At 39.7% G+C, this 19,137-nt stretch overlaps 1 protein-coding gene across 1 annotated transcript in view; it reads left to right on the forward strand.

Moving 5' to 3' along the window:
- Positions 1–18,586: 18,586 nt before the first annotated feature.
- Positions 18,587–19,137, forward strand: part of sfswap (splicing factor SWAP) — a 39,265-nt gene continuing 38,714 nt past the window's right edge. Inside the window, exon 1 of the mRNA XM_037484105.2 lies at positions 18,587–18,980. Coding sequence (XP_037340002.2) covers positions 18,781–18,980 — 200 coding nt within the window. The 5' untranslated portion in view covers positions 18,587–18,780. The remainder of the gene's footprint in view (positions 18,981–19,137) is intronic.

Consider the following 19,137-nt stretch of genomic DNA (forward strand, 5'->3'; position numbering starts at 1 on the left):
AGACATTGGGTTGTTAGGATAACACCCTGGATATAAAATATAAAATTCAGCTTATAAACTTGATTTTGAATAAATTTGAGAAGTTGAGAATGTTCCTCGATTTGGGTTGCGGCTTGTCGTTAAGGGGTGATGGTGGGTCCCGGAGCCAGACCAGTTGAGAACCACTGTTGTAGAGCATGCCGAAGAGGACCTGTGTGCCAACTTTCAAGTTGATCGGACATCGGGGGAGGAAACTGGCCTAGTGTGGTCTACGGACGGAGTACGGACGCTTGCGCGCTCTTGGGAACGAACAACCTCCCCTCCGGGGCAGAAGGAGGTCTAATAGGGTGCAAAAGAGCCCTCTTAACAGTCTGTTTAACTCCCCAGACAACCGCTCCCACCACACAGTGCTGAGGAACAATTCCCTCCTGGGTTGAAGCCTCCTCTGTGGAGCCGAACTGACGAGAGAGGGCATCAGGCTTAACATTCTTTGAACCTGGTCTAAATGAGATGGAAAAGCGAAAGCGCGCAAAAAATAAAGCCCAGCGGGCCTGCCGCGTGTTCAGTCTCTTAGCGGAGCGAATATATTCGAGGTTCCGGTGGTCGGTCCAATCAATAAATGGCACGCTGGCCCCCTCTAGCCAATGCCGCCACTCACCCAGAGCCAACCGGATAGCCAGATGCTCCCGATCGCCGACATCATAATTTCGTTCAGCCGGTGAGAGGCGGTGCGAAAAAAACACGCACGGATGAATCTTATCATCAAGGGAGGAGCGTTGCGACAAAATAGCCCCACCCCTACGTCAACCTCGACAATAAAATGTTTTGCGGGGTCCGGAGTGACTAAGACAATTAAAAGCCTCTTGTGCCGGTTCTGTCCAACAAAACCTTGACTTGGTCGATGTGAGTGTGGACAGGGGTCGGCCACCTGGCTACAATTACGAATTGTAAGCTCGATGGCACAAAAATAGCTCTCAAAAACACTCTCTTGGAGATCAGCTTTTCAATTAGAAAAACAGAAAATAAATCCTCTGGAAAAGGGAATCACCTCCTTGAAGAGAGAAACTCGATCACCGCAGCACGAAGCTGGAGACCGGGTACGCAAGGCTTGGCTGTACATAAGAAGAAGTGGTCAGTGAACTTTTTGACAGGACAAGTGCTTACTCGCACAATAATCAAGACACAAAACAAATGCTAGAAATATACAGGGTGATTAGGCATGACAAGAAACAGGTGTCACAGTAAGCGGCGCGAGCACTGATTGTAATGAATGGCAGGTGGATGGAAAAGCTACGAGAGAAGTGGGTGTGTGCGAGATGCTACCTCACCAGAACATCCATATATTCTTTTTTCAAATTCTAACTTGTTGTAAATTCACGTGCAGGCCACGTCTGAGGTTGGATGCTACAGAAAAATGTATATTTATAAATCAGAAATCCAGAAATGCATTTTTTTTCTTTTTAGCTTCACAGCGTTGCCATTCTGTGGCTTTAGGGCAGAACGGCACAGTCGATTTAATTTTCGACAGTAGCTTTGGAATGCTATTAATGAAGTCAAATCCAATTTTACTGCACACTATATTTGCCAACATCTAGAATCCCAAATGGATCAGAATTCTTTATACACCTTCTAGGCCTTTCGGTGTAGCTGCTTTGCTGATGTTACACTTGTCACAACCTATTGGACAATTGGACAATGAAACTATTTCCTTTCGGGGGGACACCAGAAAACAAAAGAGAGAGCAGATTTGAGTATGGCCCACATTTTCTTCCATCTTACTAGTGAACCAATATTTTAATGTAATCAAGAAAGAAAACAATTGATCAGCTGGAGGGGCGATAGGTCAGAGCTGAAAGACTAACACACTTCTCAAACAACACACTCGCGTCCTGATGCGTCCATTTCAAACAACGTTTGACATTTTCTCATTTACATGTCTGTCTTTCTCCATTTTCCCTTTTATCTCTCCGTCTTTTCAGAGGTCACGCTGCTGTTGCCACTGCAACCTCTGATCTCGTTATCTCTTCTTCTTTACTGCTGGAACAATGTGTCCTGACAGCGGACAAGACTCAGTCCTCTCGAGGGCATAAACTCCTGGTCCTGGTAACTTCGTTAAGACGTCCGAGATAGTGTCACAGGTGTAGATTGAAAGAACAGAGAGATTGAAAAGGTTGGAACAATAGGAGGAAAAATAACAATGATGAAATGGCCTTTGGTTAATAAATCCGTGTGATTATAATGGACTCTTGGTACGTGAAGAAAAACATACACTGCATGCTCTCACATGGATGCATTAACTATTATTGGGGAATTTTTAGCTTCTCTGTTTGTTTTCATTCTACCTTGAGGAAATAAAAAAAATCAATTTCAAGGTATCTCATTAAGCTGCAAAAGAAATGACTCCACAAAGGACTAACCAGAAATGTATGCCCACAAAGTTTCAGGGGAGTTATGTATCTACTAACCTAATATACAACGTGACTGTCCGTGTTTGACCCCTTGGCTGTGTGCTTTCAACATTAGAATTCAGAAAAGTCTTCCATTTGATCTCTCATCTCCTTTCTTCCTGTTTCTTTGTCAGTCTTCCCTTCATGGCTCCCATGGCTTTGAGATTTAGCATGAACCCCTCTCTCTGTTCATTAATTTTTCTCTTCCAGGCTGTATTGTGTTCTCAAGTATAGTAAAATGCTTACAATCGTGGAGGTGGTAGTAAGAATGCAAGCTAAAACCTCTTTATTTAAGAGTTATGAATCCTTACAGCTGACGACAGTCCAATCAGCAACTGCAACAGACAACCAAAACCACAGGGACCCCTAGGCTATGGGAGAAGGAGGGTCATCGCAGTCAATCATGCTCCAAAAGTGATATAAAACCATAAAGCTGGGTCAGAACCAGAACCAGACTTTATAATAAGTTAATATTGGCCCATTCTGCTACAAAACTACAGTATAATGTCCCTTGTTGCTTTTGAAACCTGGAGTAAGTCATTGATCTATACTGATCAATATGGGATGAACCTCCAAGTATTGTGGGAATACTGCATCCTCTTCCATTCATCTCCTTATACTGTGTAGTTTTCAGAAAACATAAGAAATAGTATTCATTTTTTAAGTATTTTATGAATTGTGGAATTTAATTTTAATCCAAACTTCTTATTTTGAGCCTTATACAGTTTGTTCTGAATGTAAAATGTCTCATTCTACAATAATGCTGATGACACTCAGTTTTGCCTTTTTAAATCTTCTCATTTCTCTTGTTTTTCACACAAATCAGAAAGTTCTAGTGGAAATGAGCTACTGGAAGTCACGCAATTTGATACAATTTACTTATTATAAGACTTAAAGACATCAGGTTTTAGCTTTGGAACCCTGTTGAGATTGGAATTGATTTCCATGGATATTACAGCAATAATGTAAATAACTGGCCGCTAATACATACATATGTGCCAGTCAGAATTATGAGAGAGTTATTCATGCCCAAGTTCTCTGAACAGGACTTCTTTAGATCTCAGAAGTCATTTCTCCAGCTACTTCATCAAAATGCATTAACCAGACATCTGAACCAAGACATCTGAAACAAGGAAAGGCACCACCACAGTGATGCTACTTACCATGTTAACATCTCAAGTCAAAACCGAATAGAATGCAACCCCAAGTTATGGTGTCTGGTGTCCAGTATCCCATCGATGTTATATTAGATATTTTCTTGCTAAAATCAGTAATGCTAATTAATATACCGTTAACCTTCTTAATATTTTCAATTGTTTATGGTGACTAATTGTCAATATATATATAATATATAAAATAACTAGGGTAACATGATAAGACCTGCATGTTAATTGCACCAAGGGCTACTGCTGTTCATGTTTTTTCAGTTTGAACACGCCTTGGGAACTAACTGTTGCTTCAGGTCCTTCTCCTCACCAACAACCAGCAACGCTGTGCCAGGCTTCTGCTGGCGCATTATACCGCCACACGTTACACATTCCAAGACCGGGCCTCTGGAGTGGTGAATTATGATTTCACCCTTCCGTCAGGGGAAGGGGTTTTAACAGTTCTGCAGTTAGCTTGATGGCCGGCCCGAGTGTTCAATGCCAGCCAAAGGTAATTTGAAAATGAGCTTAAGCTCATTATTATGCCGGGGATCTCCCTGCTTGTTTTTGTACAGGTCTGTGTTTTGGGCCCAAGGGGTGCGTCGGCTTGGCTCCGTCTTCCTCATATCCAGGTCTCCTTGTAATGTTATCTCGTGTTGTGTCATATTGAGTCTGGAGACAGTGAAAACCTAATGAGAGGTTTCAGGGTGCAAGGTCACTGCATGCCGTCCTGTCCGTTCATCACTAAGTGTTTGTTAGTCGCAGCTGCAGTGTGCTGACCTTGCCATATTTTTGCAAGAATCTTTAGCGAAGGAGGACCATGTCGGGCCCAAGTGAATACCGCTCCACTGGACCCTTTGTGCTGACCATGTACCATGAATCATTTTAAGGAGCTTTTAGAACGTCTGCTCGCTTCAAGAAGAAATATGTGAATGTTTCTTCGTCACAAGCCCTAAGCCTAACCCAGCGTGTTTTCATCCAACCGTCCATGCGGAAAGTATAAACAAGGCTTAAGGAAAACATTCGGAAGTGTTTGACTTAAGAGCCATGGAATCGAACCTTGAGCAATCCTTCTATACGTGTAGTAACAACTGCAATTAGGTTATGAATGTTCTTTTCCTTGATGCTATAGGTAAAGCTATGTAAACCATACTTTGCATTTAGCAGGGAAGATGCCTCTTGCCCCAGCTTTCTATACCTTGGGATGGTTTGATATTTCTCATTTTTAAATATAAAATTAAAACTTATGTTTTCTTCTTGCTCAAGTATTGACTTCCAATGTCCAGAGTGGCCATCTGAGCCTTTCAAATCCTGCAAGAAAGCAGGGAAAACCCTGTTTGAATGTTGATGCTGTTGCTCTTTTTTCTAGTTAATACACTTACATCCCCTGCGGGGGGGGGGACATCAATACTGCTAGATCTAACCCACAACTGTCTTGCAGCCTATTGACAGATGAACGCTTGAATGCTTGAATTTCTAACAATGAATTCAGCGTTCCAGTTCGTTCCACTAAGCAAAATCCCCCCAACGAGTTGACATGGTACGTGTATACAAAAATATCATATATATTATAAATATACATACATATTAAATTTGTATTCTCTACACTGACGGAGAATAAAAGGCCTGTGACACACAACCTGTAAAGAGCTAACATGGTAACTCCTAAATATACTGCAGAGGAAAAGTAACAACTCTAAATAAGGACGACACCATTACGACTGCTTGTATCCCCGCTATTTGACATGCACTGCTTCCACTGAAGATTCTGTCGGATTAAAACATAACAGATTATGCAGTAAAGACTACGGGAACAGAAATTTGTCAACCATATGTCCCGGCCTCTTTTCAAGAGCATGTTATATGCCAACAAACAGTCTGATCCGTATAAGTGCCAAGCTGTATGCAAACCCTCTGTACTACATTAAACAGCTCACAACAAAGGCTCACCAAGAGACAATGTGCTTCTGCTCTTCTATTATTACTTACTTACCTTATCCAGCTGGCAGGCAGAGTCTTTGCTCCTGTTCAGTTGGGGAATTAACATTGTCATGTGTAGCAACTGGTAACCCTTGATCTCTGTGGACAAATTATCACACCAAAACAAAATGATCACAAGTCAACTATACCAAATCTGGTGTGAGGAGCTTGCACTGGTGGAGGAGGTTGTTGGGTGGTAACCTTGAGAAACTAGTAAGAATACACTAGAATAAACCGTTTGAATGATGGAAAAACCCAAACCCAGTTTTTTAGAAAAATAGCTGGTAGTACTGGCTCCAAAAGTTGCAAACCCTTGCAGAGAAGTTGGCACGATGCCAAAACTGACAGCATCTCCACACCGCCATCCAAAGCCAGTCCCCGAAATACATTCCTATTGTTGGTCATCGCAGAGGTCAAAGTTACAGCTTGTGGAAGACTGCGGTAACAGATAACAGACTGCAGACAGGAAGGTGGCTTTTCTAATCATTGCATTTGAGCCAATTAAGTTTGATTGGACAGGCTTGTTATAGATCTACAACAGCCACAGGTAACAGACATTGATTGATTTCATCAGTGAGATATTATATACATTAAACATGTCACTGCAAATAGTTCATATACGTTGAAGACACATTAACAATTTTCCACTTGCCAGTCTTTTTTTTCCCTAGAACTGGACGTAATTGCTGCTCTCTCAGGCAAACTATTGACCAGCAGCCATCACTGCAGAGGGAGTTCTGCTTTAATATCATATTAAATAAGATGGTTCCACTATTTGCTGGCTACCTCGGGAGGTGAAGCCCAGCGGGTGGTGCTCTGAAGCGACACTTCTCACTTATGCTTCTCTCAAATATTCCAATCACAGGGATGGAGGCAGAGCTCTTTTCATTTCACCATCAAGTGTAGATTGGCAAACAAATGGGATTTAGACGTTGTGCAAAGGGAGTTTAGAGGTTGCACAGAGTGCATGGTTAGCAGTGTTCTTTTGCATGAGGCTGTAGGTCACATGCATATTTAAAAGAAAGGTATGGGTGGTTGCATCTGTATCCTAATGAAAAGGCTTTTCATGGGAAACAGAGTGCGGCTCTTGAAAACATGGACATGGGATTGGATGAGCTGCTTGCTCAGCTATGCCATAAAGGTATAGAGGTACATTTTGAGAAATTGGAAATTATTATTTCATCATCTACCTCCACTTAAAACGAATCAAATGACTCTCATTTGGACACCAAAAATAAACCTGGTTGCTTTTCAAAATGTTTCCTTTCGAAGAGCAGAAACACGCAGTGATACTTCTACTCAAACTACCACTGGCCTTCTTTTGGGGTGTAATTTAACTCTGCAAAGTTTGTCATGATTCGTGATTATTAGTTGTGTGAAGGAATTATGTATTCAACAAAAATCCAAAGTCGAAGCTGCAGCCAAAATTAATGATTGATAAGAATGTGCTTATGCCCCTAGAAATGTTGCATTGTTCCTGTTCTCCTGGGTGTGTAAAGACGTGATAAGGCACTGATAAGCGGCAATAATCAGCCATGGATTTACAAGACAGAATAGGTGGAAACTAAAATAACAGCTTAGTACCTTACCTCCCGACTCTGCGAAACAAACAACTGCACATGCTGCACACATTGTCCTCCGGCTTTAATTCGAACAAACAAAACGAACAATCAATAACTGCATTCAGCTGCTGTTTATTGTATTAATGACACCGGGTGATATCCAGAGTCCTTCATTCGAAAAAAAGACTGGGAAATACAACAACACATAATTTGCTCTCACAATTTATTTAAAAGTTTAGCAAAAGTTTTCAATAGATAAGCCATGATTTATTGCTCCTGGTTGCAACTGTGTCTGTCACAAAAACTCATTAATTTGATGCTTTGAAAGAGTGGAAGCACAAGCGGGTGGTTGTGATGTCTTTGACAGGCGGGTATTTGATGATGCATCACGGTTGGCGTTGTTGGCGCAGTGCCCCTCCATCAGCAGTGTGCCAACACCGTTAGACACGTTTAGTTATATAACAGTTTTCTTCTGTATAGCCTTACCATTTATTATGTAACATCATTAAGCACATTCGCACAATAGTAGGTCAGATTGTTAGGGATGTGTGTTCAGACCAACAATCTAAATACTCGTTAAAAGAAATGCTTTTATAGAAAATTATGTTTAGGGAACCAAGTACTTTGTGTGCTGGTAGAACACACAATTTGTAACTAATACATTTCAATGCATTTCAAAACATCTTTGCAAGATTAGGAAAAGCTGGATTTTATTGATTCAATTCAGCAATGGAAACAAGGTTACCATGGAAACATGGAATAATGCTCAGCGTTCCAACATATTCTGACAAGGGATGACTTACACACACAAGCATGTGCTGCACAAGCTCATGTGCACATTCACATACATCAAGTGACACGTTATATTAATCATGTCCACAATGATTTACAACGAGGAAAGTGTGCAAAAGTTTAAAAGCGACCACAAGGTACATTTTGTTGTTTAGAATATTTGATGAGGTGGTTTGTTCGCTCTGCTTACGGCACACCTTATCAAGTCATCAAAGATCTTACTGTCAAAGTATATTTAGAAAGATGAATAATTTCATGCAGTTTCCATTAAGAATGTCGCGAAGGAGAATTAGACTTTGAATTAGACTTTGAACACAATCAATCTGAAAAAGCTTCTTTTTCTAAATCTAAGACAGGAGGGTGTGGTTTGATCCCACCCACAGACACAATCACCTGTAATCACGTGACCAAGCTGACAGTAGCATCCATTATGAGTAAACTATTGAGCATATTCTACATTTTTGTAGGCAAGAGTTGTGCTCTGATTTGTAAAACGTTTTTTCATTTAAACTTTTTAACATTATATTGAACTTGAATGAATACGCAAAATACGCAAAATAAGCAAGACATTTCACACATTCTGTAATGTTTGGAGTGTAGTGTACGTCTTCAGCAGATTTCTTTCTACCTTAACAAAGGATAAGGGGGAGATTGTTTGTATGCGTTGGCATGTATGTACTTCATAAATGAATCATGATTGCAAACGAACTGTCAGATCATCGGTAATGAATACAGTACTTCATTCCACTCTGTCATACAGTTTGACTTTCCCTCTACACAAATATTATAGCTGTATCCTACATTCAATTTTAATAATGTGTGGCAAGATTGAGCTGTTCATGAGACTTAATTACACCATCAAAACAAATTAAAATTCTGTTCTCCGTCTCCAGTAATGAGAGGTGTGGCTTCCAAAAATGCATTATTGACACAAATTGACTCATAAATCAGCTTCTGTGTGGGGCAACAAGAAAGCTGAACAAAACAACACGTGCCACAAAATACATCACAAGAGACGGATATTTTAATATTTGTCGTTATGCAGTACATGTCTTCACGTTAGACGAATGACAGCGAAAAGCAGCAGGAAAACCACATTAAAAGTTCTTCCCTACGGTCTGGAGCTTGAGACGTTTTCAGCCTGCCACAAAACATGGTTGGAAACCTTTTCTCTCCGTGACCATCTATCAGATAATAGAATTATTACGTGTCAAATAACGTGTTCAATCATCACTGCTTGTCTGGTTTTCTCTATGACATTTTGACAAATGAAAAATGGAAAATGCAGAGGGTACTTTATTGTGATTAATTCCGCTATTGCTGCTTATGTTAGGCCCAGAATTTGGTGATTGATTGACTTCCTGCAGGCTCTAGTAATTACAGTATTTCCACTCTTTGCTCACTCATTACATACCTAAACTCCTAACAGGTAATGCCAAGGTATAAATAAATGGTAACTTCATGCCGAAAAAGAGAATTAAGATATTTTAAATAGTTATTATACTGTCCAAAAAGTCATATTAGTGCTAATTGGTGAACTACTTTTTCAAGCGTAGGCCTATAGCAAGTAGAATGTGTATATCTCCTAATCCTCAATGGAAGTAGATGATGCAAGAGAGTAGCTGCTCCTCCATCTCCTGTAGCCCTGAGCAGATGCTGCCTCCGTTGCCTGTGGGTCCAGACGGAGCCTGAGGAGTTGGGAGAATCCCACAAACTTCACTTTTCGCCTCTCTTCTCTTTTCAACCGCCCCAGCCCAGGTGGACTGTGGTGAAGTGAAACCCTCATTACCGGCATGTCCACGAAACGGCTTGCAGAATAAGGGGAAAAAGAAGGATGGCTGAGGGCAGATGGAAATTTGATTTGTTACATACACGCGACATCGGGGCCTGTCGGAGCCGATTGAACAGAAGCAGGAGAAAGAAAAGATGTTTCACAAAGCAGCCACAAAAACAAATGTGGTTCCACTACATTTAATTAAAACAGTTGCATAAAGTTGTGCAGCAGCAAAGTGATTCTGGAGGTGTTGCAATCTGACTATTTAGGCACATTTAAAGGTTGACGTTTTGAATGCATTCAACAACCAAACCAAAACACATATTTTACAAACATGCATTTGCATCCCGATCGGCTTTGCATCAGCTTGCAGAGGTACTCTTTCATTGGCAGATTTCAATATTTTACAAGTCAAGTCAAATGAATTATATATCATCATCATTATTCACTCATTCCTCAAACATTGTTTTGACACTAGTGGTCAAAAATCTCCTTCAATTACCTCTCTGTAGCTTTTAATGGTCTTGACCTGTCTCGTGCACGTGCACAAGGAAGTGCACGTATTCACATGGGAGTTGTTCAGTCGTGCCGATGGTTTTCTGTATTCATTTTGTATGCCCTTTGCTCAGTCTATGGGCCAACCCCATATCAATCAAAACCCAATCTTTTCAAGGCATGTGATTGATGAAAAAACAAGTGAATGAATGAAGACAGATCTCTTTACAGTCGTGTTTTGGATCCATCTCGGGGAACAACAGATAACGGCAACAAATTGAAGGCAGGATAATGTATAAAAAGTATGTTTGCTATACAGAATCGAAACTTGGAATAAGACGGTCTAGTTGTTTAATAGATTATCCAGATACACCAAGCTCTAAATTGCTCTATGGAGTGAAAACAGGAGTGAGGTGGAGGAGAATAAGAACTCACTTGACACCGAACAATTGTCTCTCAATAGATTGCCTGTGAACAGGGACTTCACTACATCTCATGGATGATTTGCAAAGCTGCATTGGAGCCATTCAATGGCTGCCTTTTACAATCGTTAACACTCACGTACAAAAAAAGCCCTCAAGCCTGTCACACAAAGTCAAACCAAAGTGGTGAATTCATTCTGTAACAAAATATTTTTTCAACAGCAGCAGCGGTGTGGAGACACCATGTGCTGAATGCTTTATACAAACAGCGTAATAGACTGCGGGTGCAAGACAATAGATCATTGTCATGACACAGTTTGACTATATCCCGAGTTGTTTCTTCCCATCTTTGTGTGTCCTCAGAGGCTCTTTTGTATGGGGTCCAATTGCCGTTGCCTTGTGTGGATGTGCAGTCCTTCTATCCACTCAAAAGCCTCAGCTGTTTATGAAGATCTGAAAAATATTCCCATGGCAGATGAAACTTTTCTCGTATTCGCTCTGTTCACTGCAAAATAGTTTTATTGGTCAGAAGGGCTTCATGCGCGGAGGAGCTGCAGGTTTCCGGATTGCAAGGTGAGCTGAAGTGTCACAGCGTGCGCTTTCTGGGGTTTGCCCGTGGCTCTGATGACGCCACGTTTGTGAATGTACGTGCATAACCGTGCCTTTAATGCTTTGTACCTGTTAACAGGAGCCTGTGGTACAGCAAATAACAACCAAGCACCAAAACTCGACTCACGCGACTCATTCTTACGCGTGTGTTTTTAAGCTGGTTACTGTCCAACTCTGTAGTAATATTGTCCTTTTTAGTCTACTACCGTAAAGACTCAGCAGAGCAAGTCAACATGCTGGGATTTCTGTCGTTGCCTCTACTCAAATGTGTTGATTTAAGATGTAAACTCAATGATCGAATCCTCCTCAATGTCCAGTATTAGAAATATGTCATCCTCCTGCCCTCCGGTGCTCTCTCCGTCTGAGACTGTCAGGCGGTCATTTCATTAGACTCCAACCGGGCCCGGATGAAGAAGTGTGCTGACCCCAGCGCGGGCGGTGCCACTGAGTCGTCCCATTCATCATTTGCTCAGGGAAAGGATCAGCGGTTTTGCCAGTATCTGTCTGCCGGCTGTCCCAGGGTGGTGATCACCAGACTGGGACAGCCGGCAGAGTGATACTTTTGAATTTCCTTTATCCGTCTCTCTCCCACTCATATTTCTTTTTTTGCTTATTTCTTATTTTTATTAAAAGCATTTTTGGCAGAAACGGCTGATGTGAAACGTTACTTGCTCTCTTTCTACTATTTTGCAGCTCTATTTCTGTCTGAGAATATGTGAACGTAGGATAAAATTATTTTTATCTCAATTTCTGGTAAATAAAGGTTAAATTAAATGGCACTCCAAACCTAAGCTGTATGACTCAACGGTTTTTCAAAACCATTACTTTATGTTTGTAAATCATTTGTCCGCTAGGTTGCATATATAAAAGTAGTGTTGTTGAGCAGCTGACTTGGAAGATTATGACCATTACTTGAAGACACCTTATCACCTTTTGATAGAATAAAAGTTAGTTAGTTTTGCTACAAAAATATGGACAGTCCATTAAATGTTGAGACATTCATGCAAGATAAACAAAGCCAGGTTTCACCTCACTACACAACTTCTATTCTATTGGATTTACTCTGGTGCCTGCTTTGTGATCGGGGCTAGCGGAGGTGTTGGATCTCCTCTGCGGTCACTGATGTTTTCCGTGATTCAATTTCTTAGACTGCTGGCCCAGGAGGTAAAATGCCATGTCTGGTCTTCATGGAAACATCTATATATTCTGAGACAGTAGTAAGGATATAACGGGAAGTAATTTAATCCTCCCAAGAGCTGCTGTCACACAGCATCTCCATGAATTCATGGTAAAAGGCCACAGGAAAAGGTCAATTTACTGAAAGAAAATACCTATTGATTATTCAAAAGTTACCTCTGAATAGTTGATACAATAATACATTTTGTTCCAAAAACAAATACAATTTCATATTAAAGATCTGCGGCCTGGGATTTATGTAGAAGCATGTTGATGTATGTGATTGACTTTGACTGTCGAGACGGGGCGAGGCCTGGTAGTTGTGAGCCAGAGCCAGGTATTAAAAGGGCAGCCGCCCTGAAGGGAATATGGCTTTTCTAATTAAGTGTGTAATTAATTTTTACTGAAGAAATACAACTATGTGGGACAATATTCAGCAAGCATTATTTAAGTGGCTAGGCTCAACCTGCTTTCCATAAATTTATTGAAGGGCAAATAAATGATAGTAACATTAAAACAACTGGATGACAATAGAATCTCAGAGCCTTAGGTCTCAACAATTAAGGCTACCTGATTATTCGCTGAGGAAGCGCAGGACCAAGAGCTCAATTAGGAGGCAGAAGCTTCTGTACAATTATCAATTAATTAACTAAAAAACATCTAATTTTAAAGCTCTGCTCTAAGCGGTTGGGAAGTTGGAGAAGAAAGAGAAAGTTGGAGGAAAGAGACAAAGACACAGAGAGTTGAAACAGTGTAGAAAACGTCTGATAAGAGAGCATGAAAATTGGAAAATTAAAAACTACCTACACAGACTGAAACCTATCAAATGACATTATGCAGGGTTAATAAAAATTAAAATAAACCCATGGCTTGTGCGTTTGACAATTTATGAATGAAAGCACATTCACTATGTCACATTTTCCCTTGAAGCCACATTAACCTAATTACAACAGAGATGACAGAGACTTTGTTAATTATTCAATCATTACTCATCACTAGAAACTCGTCATTTTCACGGCTACAGACAGACCGCTTGTTACTCTGCTAAAATGTCAAATATTCGTAGAGGATTATGTTTATTGTAAAAACACCAAAACATAAGGAACTAAGGTGCAACATATTAGATTCCTCTTCTTGGGCAGCTTTGCATGGTTCTCATTTGCTCATTAAGCGTGAGTTTGTGTCTGCGCCCACAAACACTTGCTGGAATTTCTGTGTTTGTTTATGTACACCTTAACTTTGTTTATGGGAAATCTTAAACACCTTCATGACAGATCTCTATGGCTAATAAAAGCTCAAATCTTTCTTATCTAGGCTTAATCATGACATCAACGACCAGATAATGCAAAGCAGCAGATAAACGGCCTATTCACAAAAACAATTGTGATGGATTAGCAGGGCCTCGTTTGAGAGGGCCATACATATTCAAAAAATGATTTCATACTTTGTCCATCCCCACCTGGAAGGGTTTGTTCTGTGAGATAATGATAAGAGCCTAGGGATCCCATTAAGCCTCTGACTAATCTCAATAAATCCACTAGCCTCCGCAGTACACTTCAGCTTGACTCATCTTGCTGCTAAGTAGAAGTGACAGCTGCAGTACCAAGACATTTGTCCCCGTTTCCTTGTGTCCTGTCGGACCTGCCACTCACAGGAGGCATCGCCTGGATTGATCTCACAACCCATGACGTGAAAAGCCCACGAGGCACGTCTGTTCTTTTCAAGCCGTGTGACACCACACAAACCCGGTGACAGGGAGAGTCAAGTCGGTTCTGGCTGTGCTTTTGGCATGTTGGACCGAGATCCCTGTATCAGCGAAACAACACAGTGCTGAGTCATGAGAATGTGGTTCAATATGTAGTTGCATGCACTTTTCTGCAACAACGAATTCAATTTTCATATACAACATTTTTATCCAAGGCTGTAGGCTTTTCTTTCCCCGTCACTTTAGTGAACGTTGACAAGTTGTATCAAGCGTAACAAGGAAAAAAACAGTGTCTAAATGTGGAGTGATTTGCATTTTCCATTCATGGTGTCATACACATGCTGGAAGATTTATATTATTCTCAACAGAAGCGGAATATCTAACGTGACTCAATAATCCTCTCAGAGAACGTCTCAACAAGATCAAAGAAAAGACTCATGGATTCAAGTTTTTTCATGTTGTTGCTGCGGTCTAATTCCTTAATTCTGAGAGATGATTGGTAAGGTATCAGGTTGTAAATGTTACTTGGGAGACATTGATACTAATGTTTATATATAGATGTATTATTCTGTGGTAAGTAGTGAAGTAATAGCATGTACCCTTTTACACGACTCTGTTCCTGTACAGACCTTTATTTTATAATTAATGTTATTGTATGACAGCAATGTGTTTCATAGTCAAATTAAAACAAATAACCTGTCGGACACAAAAAAAAATATTTAAGATAGAATAAATTAGTAACTTTGGAACAGAACACTTGAGAGATGTAGATCTGCAAAGATACTGTTTGAAAGTGGTTGTTTTTATTCCCAGTTCCCGACATGGACTCACTACACAGTCTTGTAATCTTGGCTCTGTGGACTAATTATAAAATAGAGGCACTTGGCTGAATCCTGAACTTTCACTGTATAAACTCCCTTTGAGTAATACCACAGGCATCGACTGAATGCCACACAATGAAGTGCATGACTTGGCTTAGATATTCCCACATTTTAATTGTTGCATTTACCGATACTTATTTGTTCATGTAATTCACTTTTCATTAAGTGTGAGGGAATGTTAAAGAAGAGGTTTTGGAGCACTATATAAATTAACTCAATTGTACAATTTATCATTGCCGGGCATTGCAGAGTAAGATAACTGGACATACTGAATTATTTTAATTTATGGTGAGACATGGAAAACATAAATCCTACCAGCGTATTATAATTATGTCATCTATGATATGTAGGCAACTATATAAATATTTCTACCAAACATGATAATATTTAATAATATAATAATCATCTATTTAATTCATGACCTTAAGATTGATGAAGAGTTTGAATACATATAAGTATCATGTTATATTTTAGAATGGGAATGTCTGGATATTAGAGATGAGACAATTTATTCTGGTTAACAGCAATGTGTGCTGTTCCAGTTAAATACATGAAATAAATGACAGATGAATGGATGAATAACCTTACACATGCATTCAAGGCCGTTTGGCAGGCAAACAATTAAATATATTATGACAACTTTAAGTCTGTGTTCACTGCAGGGATTAAAATAGTAGGACATAAGTGGATAGGAGAACATATAGTGAGTGAATATATGCAATGGTGTGCACCATTACAATTAAAATGCAATGAAGATATCACAAAATATACCCCCCTCTAGTAGCTGAATTATTTCACATGTGTTGTCGTCTTGACATTTAAACTGCTTACTTCTGCTTATATCTTCACGATGCAAGCCGTACAAACAAGGTAGACAAACGACAAGGGGGCATATTTTATTGACATTCTACTGTTGGCGTGCTTTGCTGAGCTAAACATCTCCCTAGCTTCCACTTGGCCACCTCCTGCTTGGCTCTTTGGCCATCTGTGAATAGAACTCTTCAAGGCATTCAATTACCACCTAGCGATTAGTGATCGGCTCAATAGAAGGCCTATGAAGGAAGCCCAGCGTGGCCTGAATACCAGCCCGTAGGAACACTTGACATGTGACAAGCTGTTAAATGTAAGCATACTTAATAGGTGCTAAATGCCATACCTAACATATGCATGTGCAGTTTTTGAGTATACAAAAGAAAACGTGTCCTTTTACATTTGGAAATGAATGAATTAATGGCTACTGTTAATAGTGCATGAAATCACACAGGAAGTACCAACATTAACCCAGAGCAGACGCTGTGATATGAAAGCAATAACGTTTTTTTTGTCTAATCCCAAGCCATTAACTATGCTAAGATTCAATATATATTTGTGAAAGACACATAACTGACTCCACAACAGCACTTTTATGCACTCTCTATTTCTGTCCTACTTGTTTCAACCTCTGCTTTTGCAAATGCATTACTCTTAACCTATATGGACAAATTTTGTTAAAACACAGGGAGAGGTTATAAATAATAGACGGGAGAGATAAAAGCTTTGTGGTTAAGAACTACAAAGCCAATCTGCTTTGTCTCCTTGGGACCAGCTTTTACGAGTTCAGATGTATACTTCATTGGGATTCATGAGTTTTTCAAGTTTTATGTGATGAACTATTTAACATTGAATAGAACGGTGGTTTTTCCACATGAATTAACCTACCACATGCTTAGTGTGCTACTGTTCGCTCTGGCTGCAGGATAAACTGAATCGCCACTATGTTCAGGCAACTGATCTGTGTTCACTTTAGTGCGAGTCCACCTACCGTAGACAACAGACTCCAATGGAGAGTGAGACAAATGAATGGTCAAACTAAAGATTCTATTTTTCTAGTGTGCTTTATTTCCAGTGGCAGGTTTTTAAAATTGTGCTTTTTCGTTTACATTTTAATGTTCAGAATAAATCACTTCAGCCCCACACTGAGTGTGAAATGAATGCAATTATCTTTGCACTACATTCATCCAATCATCTCTATTAAGTGTGATTGTTTTACGTGTTAGCACTTATTCAGACCTCTCGTGTGGCTGCGTAGGTCAGATAGTTAAAAGTTTTCTCTCTGGAGGAGCCATTGCTGATAGAAAACATTTTAAGCGTAAATTGCAAAAACGTTCCACGAAGGTAAGGACATTAACATATTGAGAGAATTATGAGGTTATACAAGTCTTCTCTGTGTTATTTATTTCCGAAATATTTTTGCTGGATTGCATGCATGAAAGACAGCAAAAGACTGTACTACTTCAATTCTACCATCTGCCCTGAAAGATGTGAAGAGATTGATGCAGGCGCATGCTTTAAAAGGACCTGAACAGAACCAGGAAGCCGTAACATGTTTTCCACTATTCCACTGCTATTAGTTTATCTAAAAATATAACTGGAAATTAACCTCAGGGACACCAAGTTACAACTTATTAATCAAGGATAACTTTTGTTCTAGATTGCTTAAGTCACATTTAATTAAGACCTCAGATTGGCTGCAGCTGTCTCTTCATAAATCGCAGGTTCAACATCCACTACTGTGTTCTTACCAAGAGATGTGATGTGTGAAAATGCCAGTGGGTTGTCTCAAGGCTGCAAAGGGCGTTCTCTCACCTGAACAAGGTGAGCACTGATGTGGGGATCAGCTTCTTCATCATCATCCAGTGGTCGCCAATGTTCTCTTTAAGGCTGTGATGGTTAAATGGGTGTGGCAGCACGAAGAAGCTGGGTGCTATGCGTTTGAAAAGGCTAGTAAGGACAGATGGCTTTGTGGTTACAGAGCTGGATTCCCTCATTTTAGTATCAATATGTTTATCTGTTTTTTTTTTTTAACGTATGCACATGAATCCATTTTCCGAAAAGATTGAACCTTTTTCTACTCCTTACTGTGTGGTCCGGCTCTTTGTTTGTGTCCTCCTCCACACCCTCTGACTGTTTTTCTTTTCAATTCAGATTTATCTTCAGATTTGTATTTCATATAATCATTAAGTTTTCGAATTTATTTTTAATCAACTTACATACATGACAAACAATAGCTGCATTCGCATTACCATCTGTCAATCAATCAGTCAATATAATCTAACTATCTATCTATCTTTCTGTCCATCGTTCTGTCCATCCATCTATTGCCTTAACTAAACGTTAACATAATGAGATGCACAGTTGACATGGTCTTATATGCTGCGTTTTGCATAAAAAACTCATTTATGCTAGCAGATGTGAGTTTACATGTTATCATGCATACACTGTCAGTTCTTTTTCCGAATATATATATATATATATATATATATATATATATATATATATATATATATATATATATATATATATATATATATATTAAACCCAAGTGCACTCATGACGTTGACACTTAATGCTCCTCGTACAAATAATGCTGGGTTGAGTTTTCAGTCACATCCATTTAGCACCAGTACATTCGCTAAACTGCAAATTACTTTACTGGCAAAAATACGATTAATATATTCTATTTTTACATTTTAGATCAAACAGACTTTTTAAATACATAAATAGCTATTTTATTTACCAGACTTGTATCTCATCCAGTCAAATCTTAAGAAATTAAAAGATGTGTCGAAAGCGCAGAGTGGATACGTAAGTGCATTTGCTTTCTTTCCAACATGGCGACGGACGGCACGTAGAATTTAGTTTGGGGTTGCAACATCACGGATTATTGTACCATTATGACCATATGAAAGCTATTTGCTTATCAGAAATCCGTCACTATACTATTTCTAACTATTTTATTTGGCTCGTCATTCGGCTCTAACGAGGAATTGGGAAATGTATCGTCGCGGAGCAGCAAAGAAGGACCACAACAACAAACCTGTGAAGAAGGATGTTAGTGACAGTGATAAATACGCCGACCTCTTGGTGTTCGGATACGCCTGCAAACTGTTTCCAGACGACGAAAAGGCGCTTTACCATGAACACGGAAAGCATCTCATCCCATGGATGGGGGAAAAGAGCATCATGATTGATAGGTCTGTTGAACAAACTTAGACCGAACCATTGTGCTAACCATCTGTCCTTACAGTTAGCCTCAACATTCAAGGGACCACTTGGAGTTTGTTTTGCAGAAACTTGGAAATACCTGCAGCTGGCGACAAATGTTTTATTTTCTCCTCTGTTGACTTGTTT

The sequence above is a fragment of the Pungitius pungitius genome, chromosome 18, assembly GCF_949316345.1.
Source record: "Pungitius pungitius chromosome 18, fPunPun2.1, whole genome shotgun sequence".
NCBI classification, from domain to species: domain Eukaryota; kingdom Metazoa; phylum Chordata; class Actinopteri; order Perciformes; family Gasterosteidae; genus Pungitius; species Pungitius pungitius.